We start from the raw sequence: 20,797 nt of genomic DNA, 5'->3' as shown, positions 1-20,797 counted from the left end.
GCAGGACCCGGCACTTGGCCTTACTAAACCTCACCATTTTTAAGACCTTGATATTGAGAGCATCCTCTTACAAAGAGCTATACTGCTGGGGAAAACATGCAGCCTTTTGCTTGTGCATTTTTAGATGCAGTGTGTTATCGTTACCCCCAAATCTTTACCAAGACAGTGTGAATAAAATACTTAATTTGCCAGCCATGCACACACTGTATGTGATGTAAATACTGGCATGTTCTGTTTGGGGCTTAGAGCTGTTGGTGATGTTTAAGAGGTGGTTAAGTAAAAACAATGCATAAATTTCTGTTCACAGGTAACTTACAATAACTTGTAAATTAGAGAAAATCTGCTCTGAAGAGGTTTTAATATATAATACTATTTATTGCAATATGTTTTTTGTCTGTTTATCCTGTGAGGTTTTTATGTATTCCATATGTTCATGCATGCCTATCTTACCAAAAAGGGTGAGGAACCCCTCTTTCTTAAAAATTCGTAATTGGGTAACTTGTGTCCTTCAGTGAGCCAGACTGCTTTGCTCTGTTGGGGGCAAGATAAAGAGAGGAAAAAAGGAAAAGGAAAGGTTGAGCTCCACTCAGTTCTATGCCAAGAGAAAGCATTCCTCTTCATACACTTCTGGTATGGGTCCTACCAATACTACTATTTGGGTACTACCCAAATGTGTATTAGCCACCCAAGTTTGTTGTTCTTTGTTAACCCAGGGATTATGAATGTGAAAATACTGTTTGTGAAAGAACTTATACTAGACATCCATTTCTGGATTTCATGTCCAATGCTGACTGATGTCAGTGGGGAAGAGATAACTATTTGCATATTTTCTGCCAGTAAACAATCTTGCCTTACTCTATCCAAGTGTTGCAGAACATGCTTACGTTAAAGGGAGTCTTTCCCACGGGCCTAAGTGAAAAGAGTGATACCCAACAGTTGGCTACCTAGGGATTTAAGGCTCTTGGGTCTTATACTTTTAAGAATGCTGCTGGGATATACATATGTGCTTATGTTTTAATTATTTTACAAGAAAACATTATGTTCTAGTAAAATTCTGAAGTATTATTAGTTTTTTTAGAAGGAGGATATTTGATCATTAGAAAGACTTAAGTTTTTTCTTTGATATGTTTGTAGGGTGATGGGAGAATATCAGTGCAGTACATAACTGAGGAGTGTCTAAAGAAATTGGATACAAAGCAGCAGACAAACACTCTACTGAATATGGTTTGGAGGGATTCAGCTAGTGAAGAGGTCTTTACTCTGATGGCATCGATCTGCCACACGCTAATGGTACAACACCGAATGATGGTGCCAAAAGTCAGGCAAGTATAATAATAGCGATGTTGAACCGTAGTGCATCTAAAATTAGCTTTATTAGTTAGACTTGTTCTAAATACCCTGTGGGTTTTTTCTGTGTTTTCTTTTATGATCAGCTGAAATAAATAAGAATTTCAGAATTTAAAAAATCATTCCAGGCAAACCAGAGTGTGGATTCGTTCTGGTTCTTATTTTTGTTCTTGTTCATTGTGCTCTCTGAGTAATCACTGCATCTGAAAGTGTAAGGTTTTGGCTTGTTTCGGGAATTGCAAATAAGCTTGTTCTCAATGTGGTGATAGCATACTATGGAACAGGTAGTGTTTGTGGTCAGAAAATCACACACAAATAGGGATTGCAAAGATTCTTGAAAGGAGTTTATCCTGCCCCTGGCTCAGAGGCAGCGTTAAGTGTCGTTCTAACAGAAATTTGTCTAGCTTGTTCTTAAAACTTTCGGTGATATGGATTCCACAGTCTCTCTGGCTGGCTGAGCACTGAAACAAACTTGTTTTCTACCTCCTATAATACATAGCCAAAGTAACTCTTGCTACAAACTAAAATGATTCGTAAGTATTGAAAATCACTGTTGTTGTTTGGGAAGGGCTCTGGCACCTGAGATGGAGGTGTCTTGTTCATTTGTACAGCATTCCTTTACACAGACTGCAAACCACAAATGTCAGTAACAAAGGAAAAAGATTTTTGACCTTTTTATCATCAAACTAAGACCCATAGGTATTAACACTGTTCTGGTGCAAGTAGTTTTGAATAAGTATGTAGTTGCTGGTAGTAAAGTAGGTATTTAGGGAATGTTGTAAATGTAATCAATTCAAACTGCATTGTAAACAGTGATACAGAAAACTAATTAGGTGCTATCTTAGCCCAGTGGTGTTTATAGCTGTTAGAGGAAGTAAGATGTTAGTGAAACTGTGATTGCTCGATTAGGGTAATTAGTTCTTTGTAGACTAATTGCATTAGAGCAGGATGTGAGACCTGAAGATCATAGCAGCAGTTGAATTAGTATGCTTGCTTTATTGTTGCAAGTAGTACGTTGCCTTGGATAGTAATTACCGAGTTTAAATGCATCACTGCTTTGACTTGAGGTTTGCTGGTGAACTGTGTGGAAAAGGGTGTTTAATGAATAAAGAAGTCACACAGAACTTTAATTGTATGAGTATGGCATCTATTTCCTCTAAGAAGCTGTATTGGTTCTTTGCAGTTATTTGTGATAATAAGCTAGTTACACATTGGATATATTCAGGAGCTATGGAAGCTCTACTTAGCATTTTATAATGGAAAGCAATTCACAAATTTTAACTTTTGAATAGCTCCAAAATAGGTGAACGTACCAATTTTAGAAATAAGTAGTAGAGATACTAAGATTTGTGTCAGTAATACCAGTGGAATTACTTTCATGGTCAAAATGAAGTTAATTCATATGGGTATTTGGTAAATTAAAGTAGATGTTTAATTACTAGTTCAGATGTCCAAATCAATTGTAACTGCTGGGTTTGGCAGGCATCATCGTGCTAGGATGTGTCAATCTTTTGTCCTATTCTCAGTGCATTTTAGACCTGGCCGAAGTTACCAAGCACCTATTCTAAACATTGTTTTTGAGTGTTTTTCAAAGGACATTTGATACTTGTTTTAAAGGTAGTAAACTTTGTGCCATTTTGTCATTAATTTCCACTTTTTTTAATGGCCTGTGATTTTTTTATTGCACAGATAATTCTGTCAAATTTAATGCTAGCCTTTTGAAAGATGCTTCCATTGTTTTGAAACTTAACTTTTACATGACAGTAAAGTGTATCTAGTTTAATTAAACTAGAAATACGTAAGCAGAAATAATGTATTTAAAAGTACTTATATATCCTGAGAGCTCAAAAATACTCTTTTATTTTCTGTTTGGAAACATACTGGGTCAAATCACTTGAAAGGTAGGAAAGGTTTTTACAAAGACTTTGCTTATTTAACAGCATTTACAACTGTAATAGAAAATAATGATGATTAAAAACAATCACTGCAAATCTGCAAAGAGGGATGCTAAATAAAGCTAGTAATAACTGAAAATAACTTTTCAGTAACTGTAAAGAAAGTTAGACTAAAGTTAATATAGGCTTTGGAAGGGAGGAAACAAATATCTCTGTATTGTTTTAATAGTTCGGAGGCTTTCTTCTTTCTTGAGAAGAGAGACTCATACTGTAGACTTACATCACTCTGGTAAAGCTGAATGCTTTTTCTTCCTGTGACTTCTCAGTACACCTTTGATTTGACTGATGATGATGTTATGTGGTGGTAGGAACACTGGTGTTGCTGCATTAGCTCAGTAGTTTCTTTGGTTTTGCAACACGAGACCAAGAAAGAATGGAACAAGTTAACCTGAAAGTACAATGTAATTTTGAACAGAAGGAGCAAAGCCTCTAGATTCTCTACAGGGAGTGGTGGATCCAGAGGTGGATTAATGGAAAAACACATTGCTTTTGATTAGTTGTAAGGAATTTTGATAAATTCTGAGTAAGTACTGGAAAGGTGTGATCAAGCCCAATTAAAGAAAAACGCCACAAGACTGGAAGAACCTAGCTGCAGCTAGTGTTCAGTAAGCCAGATGAGAGGTGTGGAATAAAATCCTGATTGTAATGAAGTAATTGAGAATTGCACTTGTTTTCAGAGCAGTAGTTCTTTCATCTTTTCACTGTAAAGTTGATATGTATTATGGAATACAGTTATTAAAAAAAAACCAAACCAACAACACAGGTCTTGGAGTGTAGTTCTCATTATGAAGAAATTTGCAAGACCTCTGTTCATAAAAACTATACGTTAACTCGTAAATTCTGCTTGTGCAAAAAACATTCTGTTTCAGGTCATCACTGTGGCTTAATATTAAATAGTGATGGAAACTATTGTACTGGGACTTCAGTCACGATCAGCGGTCTGATCAGTGCCCCAGAGTAATTGCTAATCTTGGTTTAACAGTTTTGTAATGACTGTATATTACTACTATTTAATTAACATAACATTGCTAATCTTAACCGGTGGTTGAAAATTGTTTGGAAAACTGACATTCTGGTGTAATATGAGCAGCCTCTCTTCATACATGTGCTGAAGATACTTAGGCTTTATGTGAGGCTATTTTAGTAATTCTTAGGGAATGTTCTTACGCTGTTGTATTTTTCTTAAAACCAGAATTATTGTATATGAAGTTATTACAGTTCTTACATATTTTTAATCTTTATTTTACATTCTTGATCCAGTATGAAGAGAGGCAGAAGCATAAAGCATCCTAAAAGAGCAGTGTAGTTCATTTAACGATGGCTTTGCATATGCTGTATCGTACCTGTGACACCTTGCAGTTCTGAAGTGTCAAAATCCGCTGCCCTGGCAGCAGTGACCTTTCGCAGACTCTATGAACTCCTCTCATTCTAGTGTATTCTCTTCATTAACTTAAATGGTCTCAGTGGGAAACTGGGCTCAATTTATGACCTAGACTGAAAATCTTGCCTTTACCTAATTAACTTGTAGTGGTGCCTCAGCTAAATTAAGCTTAATGGGTCATTTAATCTGTCCCATTGCGCAGGAGGAATTTTGACACTTTTTTTTAAACCAGAGGTGCCCAAAATACTGTTCTGTCAAGTACACATAAATCATGTGGCCTTTGTGGACAGTTAGATACCTACGGAGAGAAACAAGGTTCTAAATAAACGGTTGTTATCTACTTACTTTTGGAAGCAGATAATTTAATTTGGTATGGTTAAAATGGATACTTAACAGAAATCACTGGAGTGAATTCAACTCTTATCATAGCCTGTGGCTGAGACAGTGTTCATTTTTCCACTTGAAAGGAGCTTATCCTTTCTGATAGTTAAGAAATGGTTCTTCTCCCAAACTACAGTGCTAAATCTGAATATTGAACTTTACAGAAAATCTATTAATGAATCCATTATATAAAACCATGTATAATGATATCATAATAAGGAAGTTGGTATTCAGTGAGATTTTTCAAGAAAATGAAGAACCGCCAGATGGTAGGGGTAAAAACCCAGGGTTAGACTTTATCTGCTTGGTTTGTTTTTAGAATAGTACAAATATTGAAAATTAAACACCCGAGTTAGATTATAAAAATTTACATAAAAAAGAAATAATGTCTAATCTTTTTTATTTCTAGTGTTTGTGTGTGTGTTTATTTTTTTTCTTTAAAGGGAAAAGTGATCAAGATTGTATGGACACTCAAGCTTTATATTAACGGATCTCTAAATTTTGTGAATTGATAATGCTTTGTCTTCAGGGTAGAAATGATTATCTTGCGCTGTGTGATTTCAATGTTGATGTCGTTCTATTTGGAAATGCTGTTTTTTAGCAGATGCACATCTTTTCTCTTGCCAAAGCAAAAGACCGAATGAGGTAGATCTTGATCTGTTTTAATTATAAAAGTTTTTGTTTTTTACTTTTTAATTTACTTTTTTTTTAGGCTTTTTTTTTTAATGTGAGGCCACAAATTTTGAAACTTTTTAGTATAGCCAATTTCTTGAACAAATTCTTGAACCAACTTCTTGATACAACTTTCCAAGGCCATCCTTGCATTGTGGTGGTTTGTTTTGTTTGATCCAATTGTTATCTTCTACTTTAAAAGCCTATTTCTATACTTGGAGCGGGAATGTAGTGTAGGTTGTTTCTGCTGTCATTCCTTTAGCAATGGATTATATTTTAGGGGAATCTAGTGATGTAAGATTTTTGTAATGCAAAGCCTAATTCACTGTTCTGCATTTAGTTTGCATTTTCATGTTTATTTTCTGGAAACAATATGGAAATTTTAGACTTGATGAATTCATCTGCTTCATATTTCATAGGTATTTCACATTGACAAAACAGGCTGTATGATAACATCTTCTACCAAACTTGCATTTTCTTATTTAACCAGATTTTCAGGGAAGGGAAATGTGAAAGTTGAATACATTCAGCATTTCTGGAATCGGGCCATGAAATATAGCAGTTGCTACAATTGACTGTCTGAATCATGGATATGGAATAAAAATGGCTAAAACTTAGACAAAGGTTATTATTATAAGCTCTTAAGGTTTGTCCTTTTTTTCCCTTCATTATTGCTGAATATTGCTAGAATGAAGAAATGAGTTACATTATGATAGGTTCAGTGTCCATAATGTTTCTTAATTTCTGCTAAAACTATTACATAATTTCCAGGGATGATTGTAAAATTAACAAGTTTTTACTTGGAAGCCCTACGAGACCTAATGACACTGTGCCAAATTACATTTAATTTCAAATATGAGGCTGAAAACTGAAGGTCAGTGAGGAAATTTCTCATTCAGAAACAAAGTAATCTGAGCTATTATTCAGATATTTAAACATTAAATACAAATCCAAATTCTAAATTAACTAGATATAAGCAGCCCTTCCTCACCTGATAATGCTAATTTCCACCCAAATGTCAAAATAATATGATTTTTAGAAGGAAGTAGAATTCCCATGTATCAAGTTCAGGTTGAGTTGTTTCCAAAATAACACACATTTAAAGCAGAACTTAATTTTACAGTAAAACTTACCTTAAACTGGTGTTAGCTGCAGTTGCTTCAAATTTGACTTAAACTTAGTAATGATTACCAACATGCAACTTCTCTGGAATATGTGAAGCTCCCAACTCTTTTAAAAGGTGCTGATCTATGTATTTAAAATCCAAAGTTTTTGAAACAAGCAGGATGATATTTAGCAAAGACATACCACAAACCAGAGGTTGCTTGTATTTCATCTCCACTGCTTCTGCGTGCCCCTGTTCTATTTCCAAAACTCGCCGTACCTGTGAAACTCTATCCTTTCTCTTTAGTGAAGAGTTCTGCCCTTCCTCATGCTGCTTTATCCTCACACCGTTCCTTGTCTGTGCAACTGGCTTTTGGTGAATGCACGTGAATTGAGAGCCTGAAGAAGGGACTAGCTGTGTGGATGCATGAGAGGCTGTACTTCAGCGAAGGCAGCAAAAAGAGCCCACAGGGCTTCAGCAGCCAGTAAGCGAGGACCCAGAGGCATATGGCACTATGCAGTATTTGTTTGTGAGCGGCTGTGTAGGTTTTCTTGTGGGTGGGGTTTTTTTTTATGTCTTTAAATAAATTGCCACTTAAACTAGTCTCAAATGTTTTTAAGTGTTTACTGATATTTTACTTTTTTCCTTAATAAAACATGTGCTTCCTTTCCTTTTGCCATCTGGCAAATTTTAATTTATCCATGTGGTCCCTAATAAATACTGCTTTTTTTCGGGCAGCAGCTAGTCCACCCTCTTTGCTCCCATTTCTGAGCATCCTACCTCTTGTATGCATGGTCACAGGGAATTTTGATATTATGAGGCTTTTGACCTCTGAGAGGAGATGTGGACCCGAGTATCTGTTTTGCCTTACTTATTCTGATTGTAATTAGGAGACCTAGGAAAGTAGCATTTAGGATAACTAACTGAATATAGTTCTTCAAGATCTAAAAACTGGCAGTTCAGTCAGTCAAATCCTGCTTGGTTTCCTAGAAGACATTAATTATTTCAAATTATCTTTGTCACTTATGTTGCTTCCTGCAGGGAAAAAGATAGGTGGGGGAGACTTTAATTCCAGGAAAGTTTGTTTTTTTCCCCCCTCATTTTTCGAAAAAGTTGATCATGCCATAATCATGTCTGATATAATATGCTTAAAGTCAGTCCTGCATGTAACTGGCATGTGAACATACACATTTATTTTTACAGGTGTATAAACCATTTTCTGTCTACAGATGGATTAGTGTATGTGTATGGATTGCTATCCTGACAGACATTGTTCCACTGATGATGTTATATTTATATCTGCTGTGCAGAATCTACCAGTAAAATTTCTACATGATTTTAAATCAATAGTTGCTTCAAGCGTAAATTAACAAAGGTAGCAATTTTTGTGAAAAGTAGATTAAGATCTTTAACGTTAATGTCAGAAGAACCACAGAAATGACCTGTTAACAAGTTGGTGTGATTTGCTATATTAGAATTTTAAAAAATCCCAGATAAATTACTCAGTGTGTGTGTTATTTTTATTAATGTGTGTTCAATTCTGTGGAATAATGCAAACTTGGGTTTATATTGTGTGGTTTGTTGCTGAGTTAATGAAAACTCTGTATTTTGGCTCTAAGGATTTGTATGCTTGTTTTTCATCTTTTGGGGCTTTCACCAGATTTGATGAGATTAAGAACCTCCATCTTGAAAAAAAAAAAAAATTAAATTGTTAATGTTTGAGAAATGCTTGACAGAAAAGTTCTTACAGAAGCGTTGTGTTTTGTGAATACAGTATTTTGGAAGACACAATTTATTTGAACTTCCTCTTGCAGGCTTCTTTATAGTTTAGCCTTCAATGCCAGATTCCTGAGGCATCTTTGGTATTTAATATCTTCAATGACTACACGAATGATTACAGGGTATGTATTATACCATTTCTAAAACCAAGTCTTCGTTAAAATAGAGCGTATCTAGTGAAAAGAGAATGAGACAATTAGTGGTATGATGGTGCTTGTGGAAGATGATTAAAAACAAAACTGTAATGGTTTCTTAGCTCCTACGGTTTCATAAAACTGAGGAAAATCTTGGAAATTGGACAGTTGTAAATAACTACAGGTAAATAAATCTTTATTTAAAATAAGGTGGATGTTTTGTAGTTTTTGAAGTGCTTACTAGCATCAATATAACAAGCACCGAAACCCCAAGTACTTCATCTGAAGCGTATGAGTTTTCTGTCATATACTTTGACTAGTCCGGAAACTGATAGCGGTAGAAACATATTCCCAGGAACTGAAGCATTGGGCCTACAGATTCGTTCTGTGCTGACATGCAGATTAGTTACTCTCTGCTTCATGCCTCTGTTCTAAACCAGTAAGTATCTGCAATACTAGTAATAGCATAGTTAATAGTTAATGCCAAAGTTTATATATTATCAAGACACTGAGATACTGTAGTGACAAAACCTTACAAAGAGTAACCTTATTTTGCAAGAATGGGAAAATAGGTATTTAACTGAGAGCACCATCCTTATTTTGCCATAGGAACTACTACTAAATATTTTTACTGGAATGCTGAAGTTAATTTTAGAGTATTTAATTAACCATCTCCTTAATTTTGCATTTTATATTTCAAGGTCTATGGTGCCACTCCTTCAAGTGATTTCAAGAGGTTCTCCAATGTCTTTAGAAGACTCTAGTCGAATTATCCCTCTCTTCTACCTTTTTAGTTCTTTGTTTAGTCACTCACTTATTTCTATTCACGATAATGAATTCTTTGGTGATCCAATAGAAGGTGAGTTCCAAGCATATTAAATAGCAGTGCTTTGCAAAATGTTTTTGTGTAAGGCTACAGATTTCCCTGGGCAATGATTTGCTGACATCTGTGGGGAAGGCTCTTCTGGGCTGACTTGCTGATAGTCCCCTGAGCACTCAGCTGTCAGCTGTCTCTTTCATGGTGATTGCATTTAAGGAAAAGAGGAGAAAAAAAAAAAAAGATGGTCTGCACCTAGGGAACCCTAGCTTTACAGGTCTGATATGGAAGTGCTTAATCATGATGATTTTTAATGAGTTAGTGAAGAGAGTGAAGTTGTTCTGGACTGATTAACATAGCAGGAATCACAAAAGAGAATAAGAGAATATTGTGATTAGAATCATTGTGACTGCAAACAATTACAAGAGCTGATCACCTTCATAAATGTTTACTCGGTCTCTTTTTGGGTGAGGTTTCTTTTCTCTACCTTTAGATTATGTGTAGGAATATTAAAGTTGCAATGAAATAAGTGGTTTTTAAATAACGAAGTGATTAAGAAAAAGTGATTTAAGGAGACGTAAACTTCTGTTTTATGTAGTTGTAGGTCAAAGACAATCATCAATGATGCCTTTTACACTAGAAGAACTTGTAATATTATCACGCTGCCTTCGAGACGCATGTTTAGGAATCATAAAGTTGGCTTACCCAGAAACAAAACCAGAGGTTCGTGAGGAATATATTGCAGCATTTAGAAGTGTTGGAGTAACAAAAAATACGGAAATGCAGCAATGTATACAGACGGAACAAAAAAGGTGGATTCAGTTATTCAAGGTAAATTGTGTCAATTTTCAGAACATATTTAAATAAAATTTTTCAGGCTTCTGCTGAAGACATGAAAATACTTTTTTTTTTTTCCTCCTCTAATTATACTTTTAACACAGCTGTTACAAGGAATATGGATTTGGGAAGGTTGCTTTTTGGCGTATATGCTAAACTTTAATTAAATTCAGATAACTGTAACATATTTTTTTGCTTCTGGCAACTCTTAATTTAACTTGCTTACTCTGTTTATAAAATAAAGATACTATATATAGGTTTTAACTTGGACTCCCATTCAGCAACGTACTTAACTGTGTCATTATAGCTTTATGCAGGTGTGAAATTCTAACTGACTCATACAATTACTCAGGTACTTCTGTATTTGATATGCCTCTAGGCTTCACTAAATAGGTACCGTGCTGTATTGGTTTTGTTGGTCATCTACTAAAATATGTTGGTACTACTTCTTTTGGGTTTGCTGGAATACTAATGGATGGTGAATCCAGCCTAGCAAATGTAACCTTAATGTATGTTCTTTCTGGATACCTACCAATGTATTTCTGCTAGTTTTATCCATGGCATCCGATCTAAGACATGAGTTAAGAGAAGCTGGAAATGTTGGCAGGAAAAAATGTAATATAACTGTTGCCGAAAAAAAGGAGTGCTTGACTTGTCATGAAAATTCTGCAGCAAACACATCTAGTCAGCTAAAATTGCTCATTAAAGAAGTGGGAGCAGAAGAAATGCATTTTCCAAATTGAATGCTAGATTTACAGTCTGTTTAATACTGGCGACCTCTCGCACACTAATGTTCAGTTCGAGTCATCAGCTGTCCCTTCAGGTCTTTTATCACTGCTTTTGTCAAGCTATCTATTTAATTGAAAGAAGTTAATTGAATGAAAATGATCAACTAAGCTTGTATTAATATTGCTAATGGAACTTTCTTCTTGGCCATGTTTGGAGAAAGATGTCATGCTAGACTTTAGGAAAGGCCCATTAAGGGTTGCACTTAACCTGATGGGCTAATTAAGGAATGCTTATTCATTCTACAAGTCTAAGATAGCCTCTATCCAGCCTATTCTGCCTGATTTTACAACACATTTCACTTATGAGCATAAGCATTAATAGCGGTGAGAGTAACTGATAATGTTTTGATTGCATTGAATACAGTCCTAATGCACCACTGAATTTGTAATTTGCACAGATTGATCTAATATATGTTTGCACAATTTAATTTAATTACTTGTCTTTAAATTGCCAAATAAACTTTCGATTTAAAGGTCAGAAGTGAAAACCCCAATATGTCTTATTTTTCTAAGGAGGATGGCATGCTAGGGGTATTTTTACATATGCAGTTTATATCATGCCATATTCTCTTTTTTGGTCTTTAGTTTGTCATATTTAATCAATCTTCTTATAAGCTGCTTACATTTCAGGTGAATTTGATCATACTTTGCTGTCAATCAGAAAACTGTAAAATCCCGAGTTACTTTGTCTCACTTCGGCAGTCAGGAATTAATCTCAAAGTGGAACTGTTTAAATTCAGCGTACCCTTACTGTTTTCGGGAGCTCGGGTTGGCATCCATTAGCTGAATTACCAGTGTAAATCTTGAGGGTATCTCGAAGGCTCTGGTTCTGCCGAAGAAAGTAGCTAATAACAAAGCTTCCCTTGTTTCCTCCTTCAGAAATACAGTGTTACAGATCAAAATTCAACACAAGCTAAGGTTCATCTCATCAAGAAGACTACTGTACACAACACTGAGGGCAACTTCAAAATAGCTGCTTGCCAGTAAGCAGGCAGCAATATCTTCTTCCAAATCATTAGAACAAAGCTAAAGTAGATCATCATAAATTTAAGTAGAAAATGCTTTTCTTTCTTTTATGCTGTGTCAGATATGAGAGATTTATCGTTGCTAAAGCTTTTGCAAGCTGCCTGCAGAGAAAAAGGCACATTCCTTCCCTGTCATCTATGCTTTTAATTTATCTTTTTTCTTCTAATTTTTCACACTGTTTTGCTTATTTTCCTTGCTACTGGTGTGTAATGACATATATTCCTGTATATACACGCAACTATAGGTTACTTCTGCAAGGTAATGGTAAATCTGAAAACAATGAGACTGCTGACAATGATGTGTGTATCTGCTAACAAACTGGAGGTCTTTGGCAAGATTTACATGTGAAAATGTCTTTATTCAGCAGAATCCCCCTTTTTTGCTTGGTATAATACTGAATAGTGTAGTCAACTGTTACAGATTCCATAGAAGGACTTAAGTTATGAGTTCATGAAAATGGATTTTGTCAAATAAAAGAATTATTTCACTATTTTGAGTTAATCCTATGAAATTAAGCTAATTTTGCTCAATTTAAGTTTTGAATGTTGCTTGCACTTTTGTGCTTTATTGGGAAGAAATCCTCATTTTCATATTATTTATTTATTTGAGTTTTTCCTTTCAATAAAATACATACTTCTAAAAATTTTTACAAAGGATTCCTGAGTTTAGATTACTCGTGTTCTCATTATCCATTCATTATGTAGAAGGGACTCCAATCTCACCTAATTTGATTCAGCTTCCTTTAAGGATTCTTTAACTGCTTGTAAAATATTTTATTATCATGGTCTTCACGTGGATAATTTTCTGACCCCCCCTCCTTTTTTTTATGTTTCTGTTATGTATAGTGGTAATGGGACCACAGAGCTTCAGTGACTCATCTAGCCTGCACTGAATTTTATAAGGACAAGGTGATGAAAATTCCTGTGTAATCAGACAGTTCCCTTAACAGCATTCTTTGTTCTGTCTTTGTTCAAGACTTTACAAACTAGATCTTAAAAGGTCTTTTGTGCCGTATTTAGGCACAGAATCCTTTAGAAGGCCTATTAAAGTCTTTGTTACTCTTGACACCTGCCCATTAAGACTGTCTTTTAGCAAGATTACTTCAGAAAAGCTTTGTGTATGTGTTTTCTATTCATTTTTCAAGTGCTGTAGTTCTTAGTTGCAAAACAGATGGCTGTTCATTGTAGCAGTGATAATGTCTTTTTAGGCTAGTAATTTAATATTCTATTGATTCCACTTAATTATGTTTTATGTAGTGTTGGGCAAGTTGGTTCTGCTTTGGAGAGAAGACATGCATGACTATTGAGATGGAGTAGTTGTTAGCTTGATACCTCTACTTTTTTTTTTTTCTGGATTGGAGGAAACTTCCGAGAAAAATATTAAAATTGCAAAGACACTCTAGTGACCATATTAAGCATTTTTCTCAGCCTTCCAATTTTGTTACGAAGATGTGCATAAACTAGTTATCTATTCAGTTTTCTCATTTTCTGACTGTATGGCTTCAATAATGACAGAATTACCTTTTATCATTTGAATTCTTTGTGAATAAAAATGAATTAAACATAGTGGTTTAAGCTAATATGTTTATGGTTGGGTGAAGTATGGGTGTTTGCATCATCACCCGCTGTGGTTCAGCTGGCAAGCAAAAATTTGTTAACCACAGTTACTAGGTGGTTTTCAGGTAAATGCTTATGTCTCCTGTTGGAAAAGGGCTTACTAACTTAACGCACTAAAGGGCTTTTACTGAACACATTTTAATTTGTAAATAACATTATGATAATAAATTACATATGTGCATATTAAATGAAAATTACAGCCAGCAATACCACACATAGAGTTTTAGGACTGCAGGTGCTTTTTGTGCTGCTTTATTTGGTAACCGTCTTTTTTCTGGAAATGGTCATTTTGCAGTCTGCTTACAGGCATGTTTGGGGTATGCCCTTCTCAGGAGTGATTTTACTTTCTGAATCTGGTATGTTGGACGCTTTAAACAATCTTATGGTAGGGTTTACTGTACAGTATAAAGAACTGAGACAGTCACATAAGCATCTGTTTTAATAGAGACAAGAACTTTGAGGGTTTATTTGATAAATTGTTAACTACTTCTGGATGAGGTGACCTTTTTTCTCTAGCCAGCTTTGAAAACACTAACAAGATACTGACAAGAAAAGGAGCCTGTAGTGTCTATTCAGATGTAGATCTTTACCCTTAAAAACATCAGCATTTGTTATTTCACATGGGTAATTGCCTCTGTGTCTGGTGATGTGACATTCTATGTCATTCACCCAAACCATTCTATGATTTTATATCATCAGCAGATACTTATGATTCCTCTGAGGCACCTTTAGCTGGAAATGCTTTAGTTTGTTAGTGCAGCAACCAGAAGTAGTCAGTCTTTCATGTACTTCAGAGATGTAACTTTTGCTTTTAGCTTTGCTGCCAATTTAATGCTTCTGCCCTCTTCTTCTCTACTTTCTGAAGTTGATGTTGGCTTTTGTACAGTTTGGCCATTGAGAAGCACATCACACGATCTTCCACTGGCTAGTTAGTTAAGTTCATTGACTACAGGCAGAAATACCTGCTGTTTATTAGTTGATCCCTTAGATTTGACTAGTGTGGAGTGATACATGTGACCTTTATCTTGAGATGGCAAGCAAAAGTTCCATTCTTCTGTGGACTATTTTCCTTGAAAAACGATGCATAGAAATGTAAGAATCTTTCTCCTTCTGGACAAAGAAAACCTACAAATCAGCCAAATTGTTTGGAATCTCAGTTTTGGAATGTGAGGTAGTAAGGAATATGTTTGTAGCTCTATATAAAAGACCATTTTATGAGTTACGTGGTTAGGTGTTACTTTCTTTAAATAAATAATTTAATGCTTATGGTTTGTTTAGGCTTCCCTGAACTGGCATACAACTTTTTAAATGTGAAGGGTAGTCCTAGGATTACTTAGTCCTAGGTAGTCCTAATTCTTAGGTTTTGGAATGAGACTTTAGTAAGCCAGTATTTTTGATGACTTACAAGTGAACCACAATTACTTACTCACATTCTGAGGTACTTCAGTATAAGTGCAAGTTAAACTAAGTAACAATTTCATACATTACTGAAAGATTTTTTTTTTTAAAGATGTTTTTGCTTGGGGATTATACAATTTAATTCACAGTGCTAAATGTATATTGAATCTATGTGTTTCTGACCTCTAGGTCATCACAAACTTGGTGAAAATGTTGAAATCTAGAGATACAAGGAGAAATTTCTGCCCACCAAATCACTGGCTCTCAGAACAAGAAAACATTAAAGCAGATAAAGTAAGAATAATATCCTTTTTCCATATATCCTTACAGGTGCCAAGTTTCAATGGTAAAGTGTTTGATTCTTGACAGCATCAGTAATGTTGATGTTGCACAGACTTAGTGTGGTTTAAAACCTGGAGTAATGCTGCTTTTCTCTAATGTGAGTGTCTTGCATCTGTTCAGAAACTTCTGTGTTAAATCACACTTCCAATCCATAAAGTAGAACTTGCTCTACAGTGCAACCGTGTAAGTCATCTGCATTTATAGTAGAGGAGACCTGGATATCTGGTAGCATTTTACTGCATTTTATTTTCTAGTTATTTTAAGTGCTTTTCATAATAAAAATGCTAAATAAAAGAATTGCTCTATAGTGGGGAAAACCCCTCAAAATTTGCTTTCAAAATAAAATTCAGTAGCATTTTCTGTAGTTACCTCACAGAGAAATTACTTCTCTTTCTAAGAGCTTTTGAAAAAAAACGAGATTGTTTGAGCTTAAAAAGTGTGTATGTGAGTGCAAAAGGAGATGCTAATGTGAATGTGCAGGTACATCCTTTGAATCATTGAAAACTTGGATCTTAAGAAGCTAGTTACACCTCAGACTACTTTGCACTATTAGATGTTGTAACAGTTGGAAGTTTTTCATGGAATAGCTAACAGTGAACTCTTCTGTTTATTTTTGATGATTGCACACTGGGTTGCTTTGTGATTTCCTTTTCTCTGTGTGACAGTTCGTTATAATTCTTAGGATATAGCGCCTACACACCTTAGAGATTCTCTAAGTACATTAAACTGTGGTGCTAACCTGATTCTCAATACAAAGTAAACAGAACTTACTTGACATCTCAGCATTCAAAATCAGCTTCTCTAGTATCTTAGAATCATAGGAAAGTTTGGGTTGGAAGGGGCCTGTAAAGGTCATGTAGTCCAAACCCCCTGTAGTGAGCAGGGACATCTTCAACTACATCGGGTTGCTCAGAGCCCTGTCCAACCTGACCTGGAATGTTTCCAGGGATGGGGCATCTACCACCTCTCTGGGCAACCTCTTCCAGTGTTTCACCACCCTCCTTGCCAAAAATGTCTTCCCTATATCTAGTTGAAGTCTACCCTCTTTTAGTTTGAAACCATTACCCCTTGTCCTGTTGCAACAGGCCCTGCTAAAAAGTCTATCCCTATCTTTTATAAGCCCCATTTAAGTTCTGAAAGGCTGTAATAGGGTCTTCTTGAAGCCTTCTCTTCTCCCGGCTGAACAACCCCAACTTTCTCAACCCGTCCTCATAGGAGAGGTGTTCCATCCCTCTGATCATTTTTGTGGAATACCAGAATTTAATGTAATACTGCATGGTATTTTTCAATGATACATGTACTTTATATTACATTGTTGATTTTGCACCTCAGCTTTAAGGCACAGGTGTAAGGAGGAGTGATTAGAAATAAAGACACAGGCAGACACACTTGTGGATGTGACAATTTTATGTATTTACTATGCAATAGTAAATTATAATATGTAATTAGATAATGTTTAACTGTTAATTTATTAGGTTACACAGCTGTATGTACCATCGGCTAGACATGTCTGGAGAGTTAGAAGAATGGGACGAATAGGACCATTGCAGTCTACTTTGGATGGTAAGACACTGTCTATGCAATTTTTGCTTTACTAAGTCAAAATAAATGTTTGCCTTATGCAAAGAAAATCTACCTTTCATGTACCTTAGTAGAGTATTTTGTATAAAAGTCTTAATGATAGCCAAAAGCAAGGCAATCTTCCATAATTTTGTTTCAGATTTAAAAAAAAAAAAGTATATTTATACAGACACGTGTGTGTATGTCATTAGAATATATTTAATGTGTAACAGCTTTCCTCAAGCTTCTGTTGGCACTGATGAGGGGAAATGATGAGGTGGGCAAATGATATGTGTTAAAAATATATGCATTAATATGTCTAAAAGGAAGTTGCATAAGATACAAAATTAATAAAGTTGCAGAAGATGTAAAGCACTGAGGTTTTCCTTTTACTCTATAGTGTAAAGAAGCTTCTTTATTATTTATTAAACTGTAACAAGCAAGCTTTAGGTACCATGATAAGTATTGATTACTGTTTATAAATATTGTCTCTAATGAGATCAGGCAGAAACTTAACCCCTTGAATTACTCAAAATGTCTGGACTTTATGGAACTTCCAAAGAATGATGAGTGAATTGGACCAACTTAGCAATCAGGGTAAATTTACACTAGTTTAATTGTGCCAATGTGCTTTCTCATGTAGACAGTCTATATCTTTCAGCTTTTTATATGTTTGTAACTTCACTATTATAGAATTTTAACTTGCTATGCCCAGGTAAAATAGACATTAAGTCACTCATACTTTTGAAGATTTAATAATGAATTAAAAATGGGGCCTTTAAGCAGCAAAATGATTGATTTACGAGAGTCCATATTCTCTTTCAAGATTACGTAATCTGCTTGAGTATCTTAGCCAGATACAGTAGATCATTTCGGGAAGACCATAGCCTTTGAATGCTGCCTTAGAGTTGTACAGAATTCAGGGCTTTGTCCAAGGTTGAAACCTAAGGACTTCTTCTGATGATATTTTTTTATTTGAATAGTTATGATGGTATAAGTTTACTTTGATTACCTTATTAGTCTAGGTGCTAGATAACAACTAGTTGGTCCAGTGTAAGTACTTCTCAGAATTTTGAATTGAGTCTTTGATCAGTTTAGTTTCTTTCCTTTGGAAATTGCCTGTTCTAAGTTACTGATAACATGAAATCCTAAAAGCAGGTGTGTAGCAAAAATTGCCAGGCTTCAATAAGCCTGTATCCTGTATACGTTATGGACTCCACATCAGTAATCCCCATTTCTTCCATTCACCTGCATGGCCCTTGACAGCTGTACTATCTTGATGTTCTCCTCTGGCAGACCTGTTCCACGTTTATTATTTCCAGATTCTCCTCCATGCTACTAGTCTACTAGTCTCCTCCCCTGCATACATACAGTATCTTGATCTCTATCCCTTGTCTTCTTTCCCATAATAGCACCAGTTCCCTCCATTTCATTAGTTGCCTTGGTTTGGGCAGTTGGTGGATAAGGAATGCATGTGCTGTGGTTGATGTGGAGCAGCTACACGTCCTCATTTTGCTGGCTCGCTGTCACAAGCTGATAGACTGAACAGAGAGATAACTGAGCTCTCCTTGCTGTTTCCGTAATCAGGTCACTAAAGGAATTTCTGTTTTCTGTCCAGTTGAAAACTTTCACAAAACTTAGTATTTTTGAATCTCCTATTCTCTGTCAAAGTTAAAATTCAGCTGGGTTAGCTCAAAAGGTGTGTTGGAGGTGACATGGTGAGGAAAGATGACACGGTGTGTTCATGTAAACCTTGTTTTCATACAAAATCAGGCTAAAAAAAGTGCAGTCAACATGAATGTGTGAAAACAAGCAGGTAACAATGTGCACATGACTTGTTTAATCCCTCTTGACTCCATATGGGTTAAAGCCAATTAGCATGAAAGTACTGCTGAATCACATATGGTCATGTTTATTTGTGCTTTTTCATTTACTTAAATGGCAGACTCGTGAGTTCTAAATGCCCTCTGTATTGATGACTCCATCCCATATTTCTCTTTAAAGAAAGAAGCTGTGATGGAGAAATGCAGATAAAATTGACTAATTGACTGGAATAATTGAACTGTCGAAGTCGTGTAGTAGTTTACCTTTGCTGTACATGCACTTTTTATTTAAAATGCTTTTAACCCTTAGCTTAATAGGCTGCATACATTGACTTTAATTAAAAATGTTTACTAAGTAAACTAAGGGTAATCACAGATAAGCATCAGAAATTCCAAAGGCTTGCAATGTTGAAACCAGCCCCAAATGAATATATATCAAGTACAGTGATGTTTTGGGATATCCCTACTCAAAGTGCTTCGAGTAGTAAAAACAAAACGAAACAAAACAAACCAAAAAAGAACAACACTGGAGTGATGTCCAGTTGTAGAAGTGCAGCAAGCTGCCAGTCATGACAGGTAGGAGCCAAAGGAAGAACTTGAAAATGTCATCGTAAACTTCCAGACTGGCTAGTAATGTGAAACATTTACTTCAGTTTTGTAATATGGTCTATAAATAGTCTAGACTCTGGAGTCTTCCCCGCCTCCCCGCCCCAATAAGGTGGTTATTAAACATGAAAATGAAACAAGTAAGGAGATGTGGGGTTTGTTTCCTCTGTAGACCGAAGCTGAAGTGGATCTTTAACCACAGTGTCTAGCCAGTGAGCAATAGTCTTCTTTTCTTTTTTTATGCAGTTAATTAATTTACAGTCAGATAAGTTCTCAGCAACTGAGTTTCTTCCTGTGAAGTTAGAGCAGGATTGTCATGTCTACTGTGCATCACTCGAAGTTGAGTTGTTTCCTAAAAACATCCTCTGTGGGTGTAAGAAGGTTCAAAAGAGCTGCATGGTAGCTTCGGAACCACAGGCAATTGAGTCTCTCTGTTGCTGTGGCTTTTTGAATTCTTTTCTCATCTTTTTCTCTTAAGCACATTATACAATTTCGTGATGTTCTTTTCGCTATTTTATGATGACTAGGATTTAATGTGGTCACTGTGACCTTGCTTGTTGGGAGAGAAAACTCAGTGAAATGTTATCTTTCTGTTGGTTTCATTGGATTTATTTATGCCTAAAATGATTTGATTGAAAGTAGATGCTGTAGTTGAAGCACAGTGCTTGAACTGTTTTTTTCATTGGGATGAGATTATTGTGTATTCCTGCAATGAAAATTCTAACTACTTACAACTTTTAATTGTCTTCTATCACGTTTTTTCTTAATTGAAAAATCAGAATGTCAATAATAAGAAAATAACTTTTCTCTTCTGAATAGAATAAAAAGTACAAGAATACTTCTAGACACATTTTGCTTTCAGTGTGTTTTCATTAATATTTCAGTTTGCTTGTAGAAACTGATGTTTAAAGAAAGGTAAGACTGTGTGATTGTTTATTTACTATACTATTTTAATGTATGTATTTATACAAAGTAAAATGAGTCACTTGATACAAAACAAACAGTTTAAAAAAATGTTCTTTCCAAAATTTTTAAAATCATTGTTTCTATTTTAAGTGGGTTTGGAACCAGCACCTCTTTCTGTATCTGAAGAACGACAGCTTGCAATTCTGACAGAGCTACCTTTTGTAGTTCCTTTTGAAGAAAGAGTAAAGGTACCTAATTTCTAACTTAATATGTAATTGATTTTTATTTTTTTGTTTTCAATAAGTGTAAAAAGAGCACTTAGCT

The 20,797-nt window shown here is 35.3% G+C and overlaps 1 protein-coding gene across 1 annotated transcript in view; it reads left to right on the top strand.

The window, feature by feature from the left end:
- Positions 1-20,797, top strand: part of UBE3C (ubiquitin protein ligase E3C) — a gene marked incomplete at both ends in the record, with an annotated part of 57,950 nt that overhangs the window by 7,704 nt on the left and 29,449 nt on the right. Inside the window, 7 exons of the mRNA XM_010286806.1 lie at positions 1,135-1,322; positions 8,656-8,742; positions 9,456-9,613; positions 10,170-10,402; positions 15,426-15,530; positions 17,054-17,141; positions 20,624-20,721. Of these exons, the coding sequence (XP_010285108.1) occupies positions 1,135-1,322; positions 8,656-8,742; positions 9,456-9,613; positions 10,170-10,402; positions 15,426-15,530; positions 17,054-17,141; positions 20,624-20,721 (957 nt within the window). The remainder of the gene's footprint in view (positions 1-1,134; positions 1,323-8,655; positions 8,743-9,455; positions 9,614-10,169; positions 10,403-15,425; positions 15,531-17,053; positions 17,142-20,623; positions 20,722-20,797) is intronic.

Source organism: Phaethon lepturus, unplaced genomic scaffold (genome assembly GCF_000687285.1).
Source record: "Phaethon lepturus isolate BGI_N335 unplaced genomic scaffold, ASM68728v1 scaffold13315, whole genome shotgun sequence".
NCBI classification, from domain to species: Eukaryota; Metazoa; Chordata; class Aves; order Phaethontiformes; family Phaethontidae; genus Phaethon; species Phaethon lepturus.
Note: the sequence above shows the minus strand (reverse complement) of the source record. Positions and strands in the feature narration are given on the sequence as shown.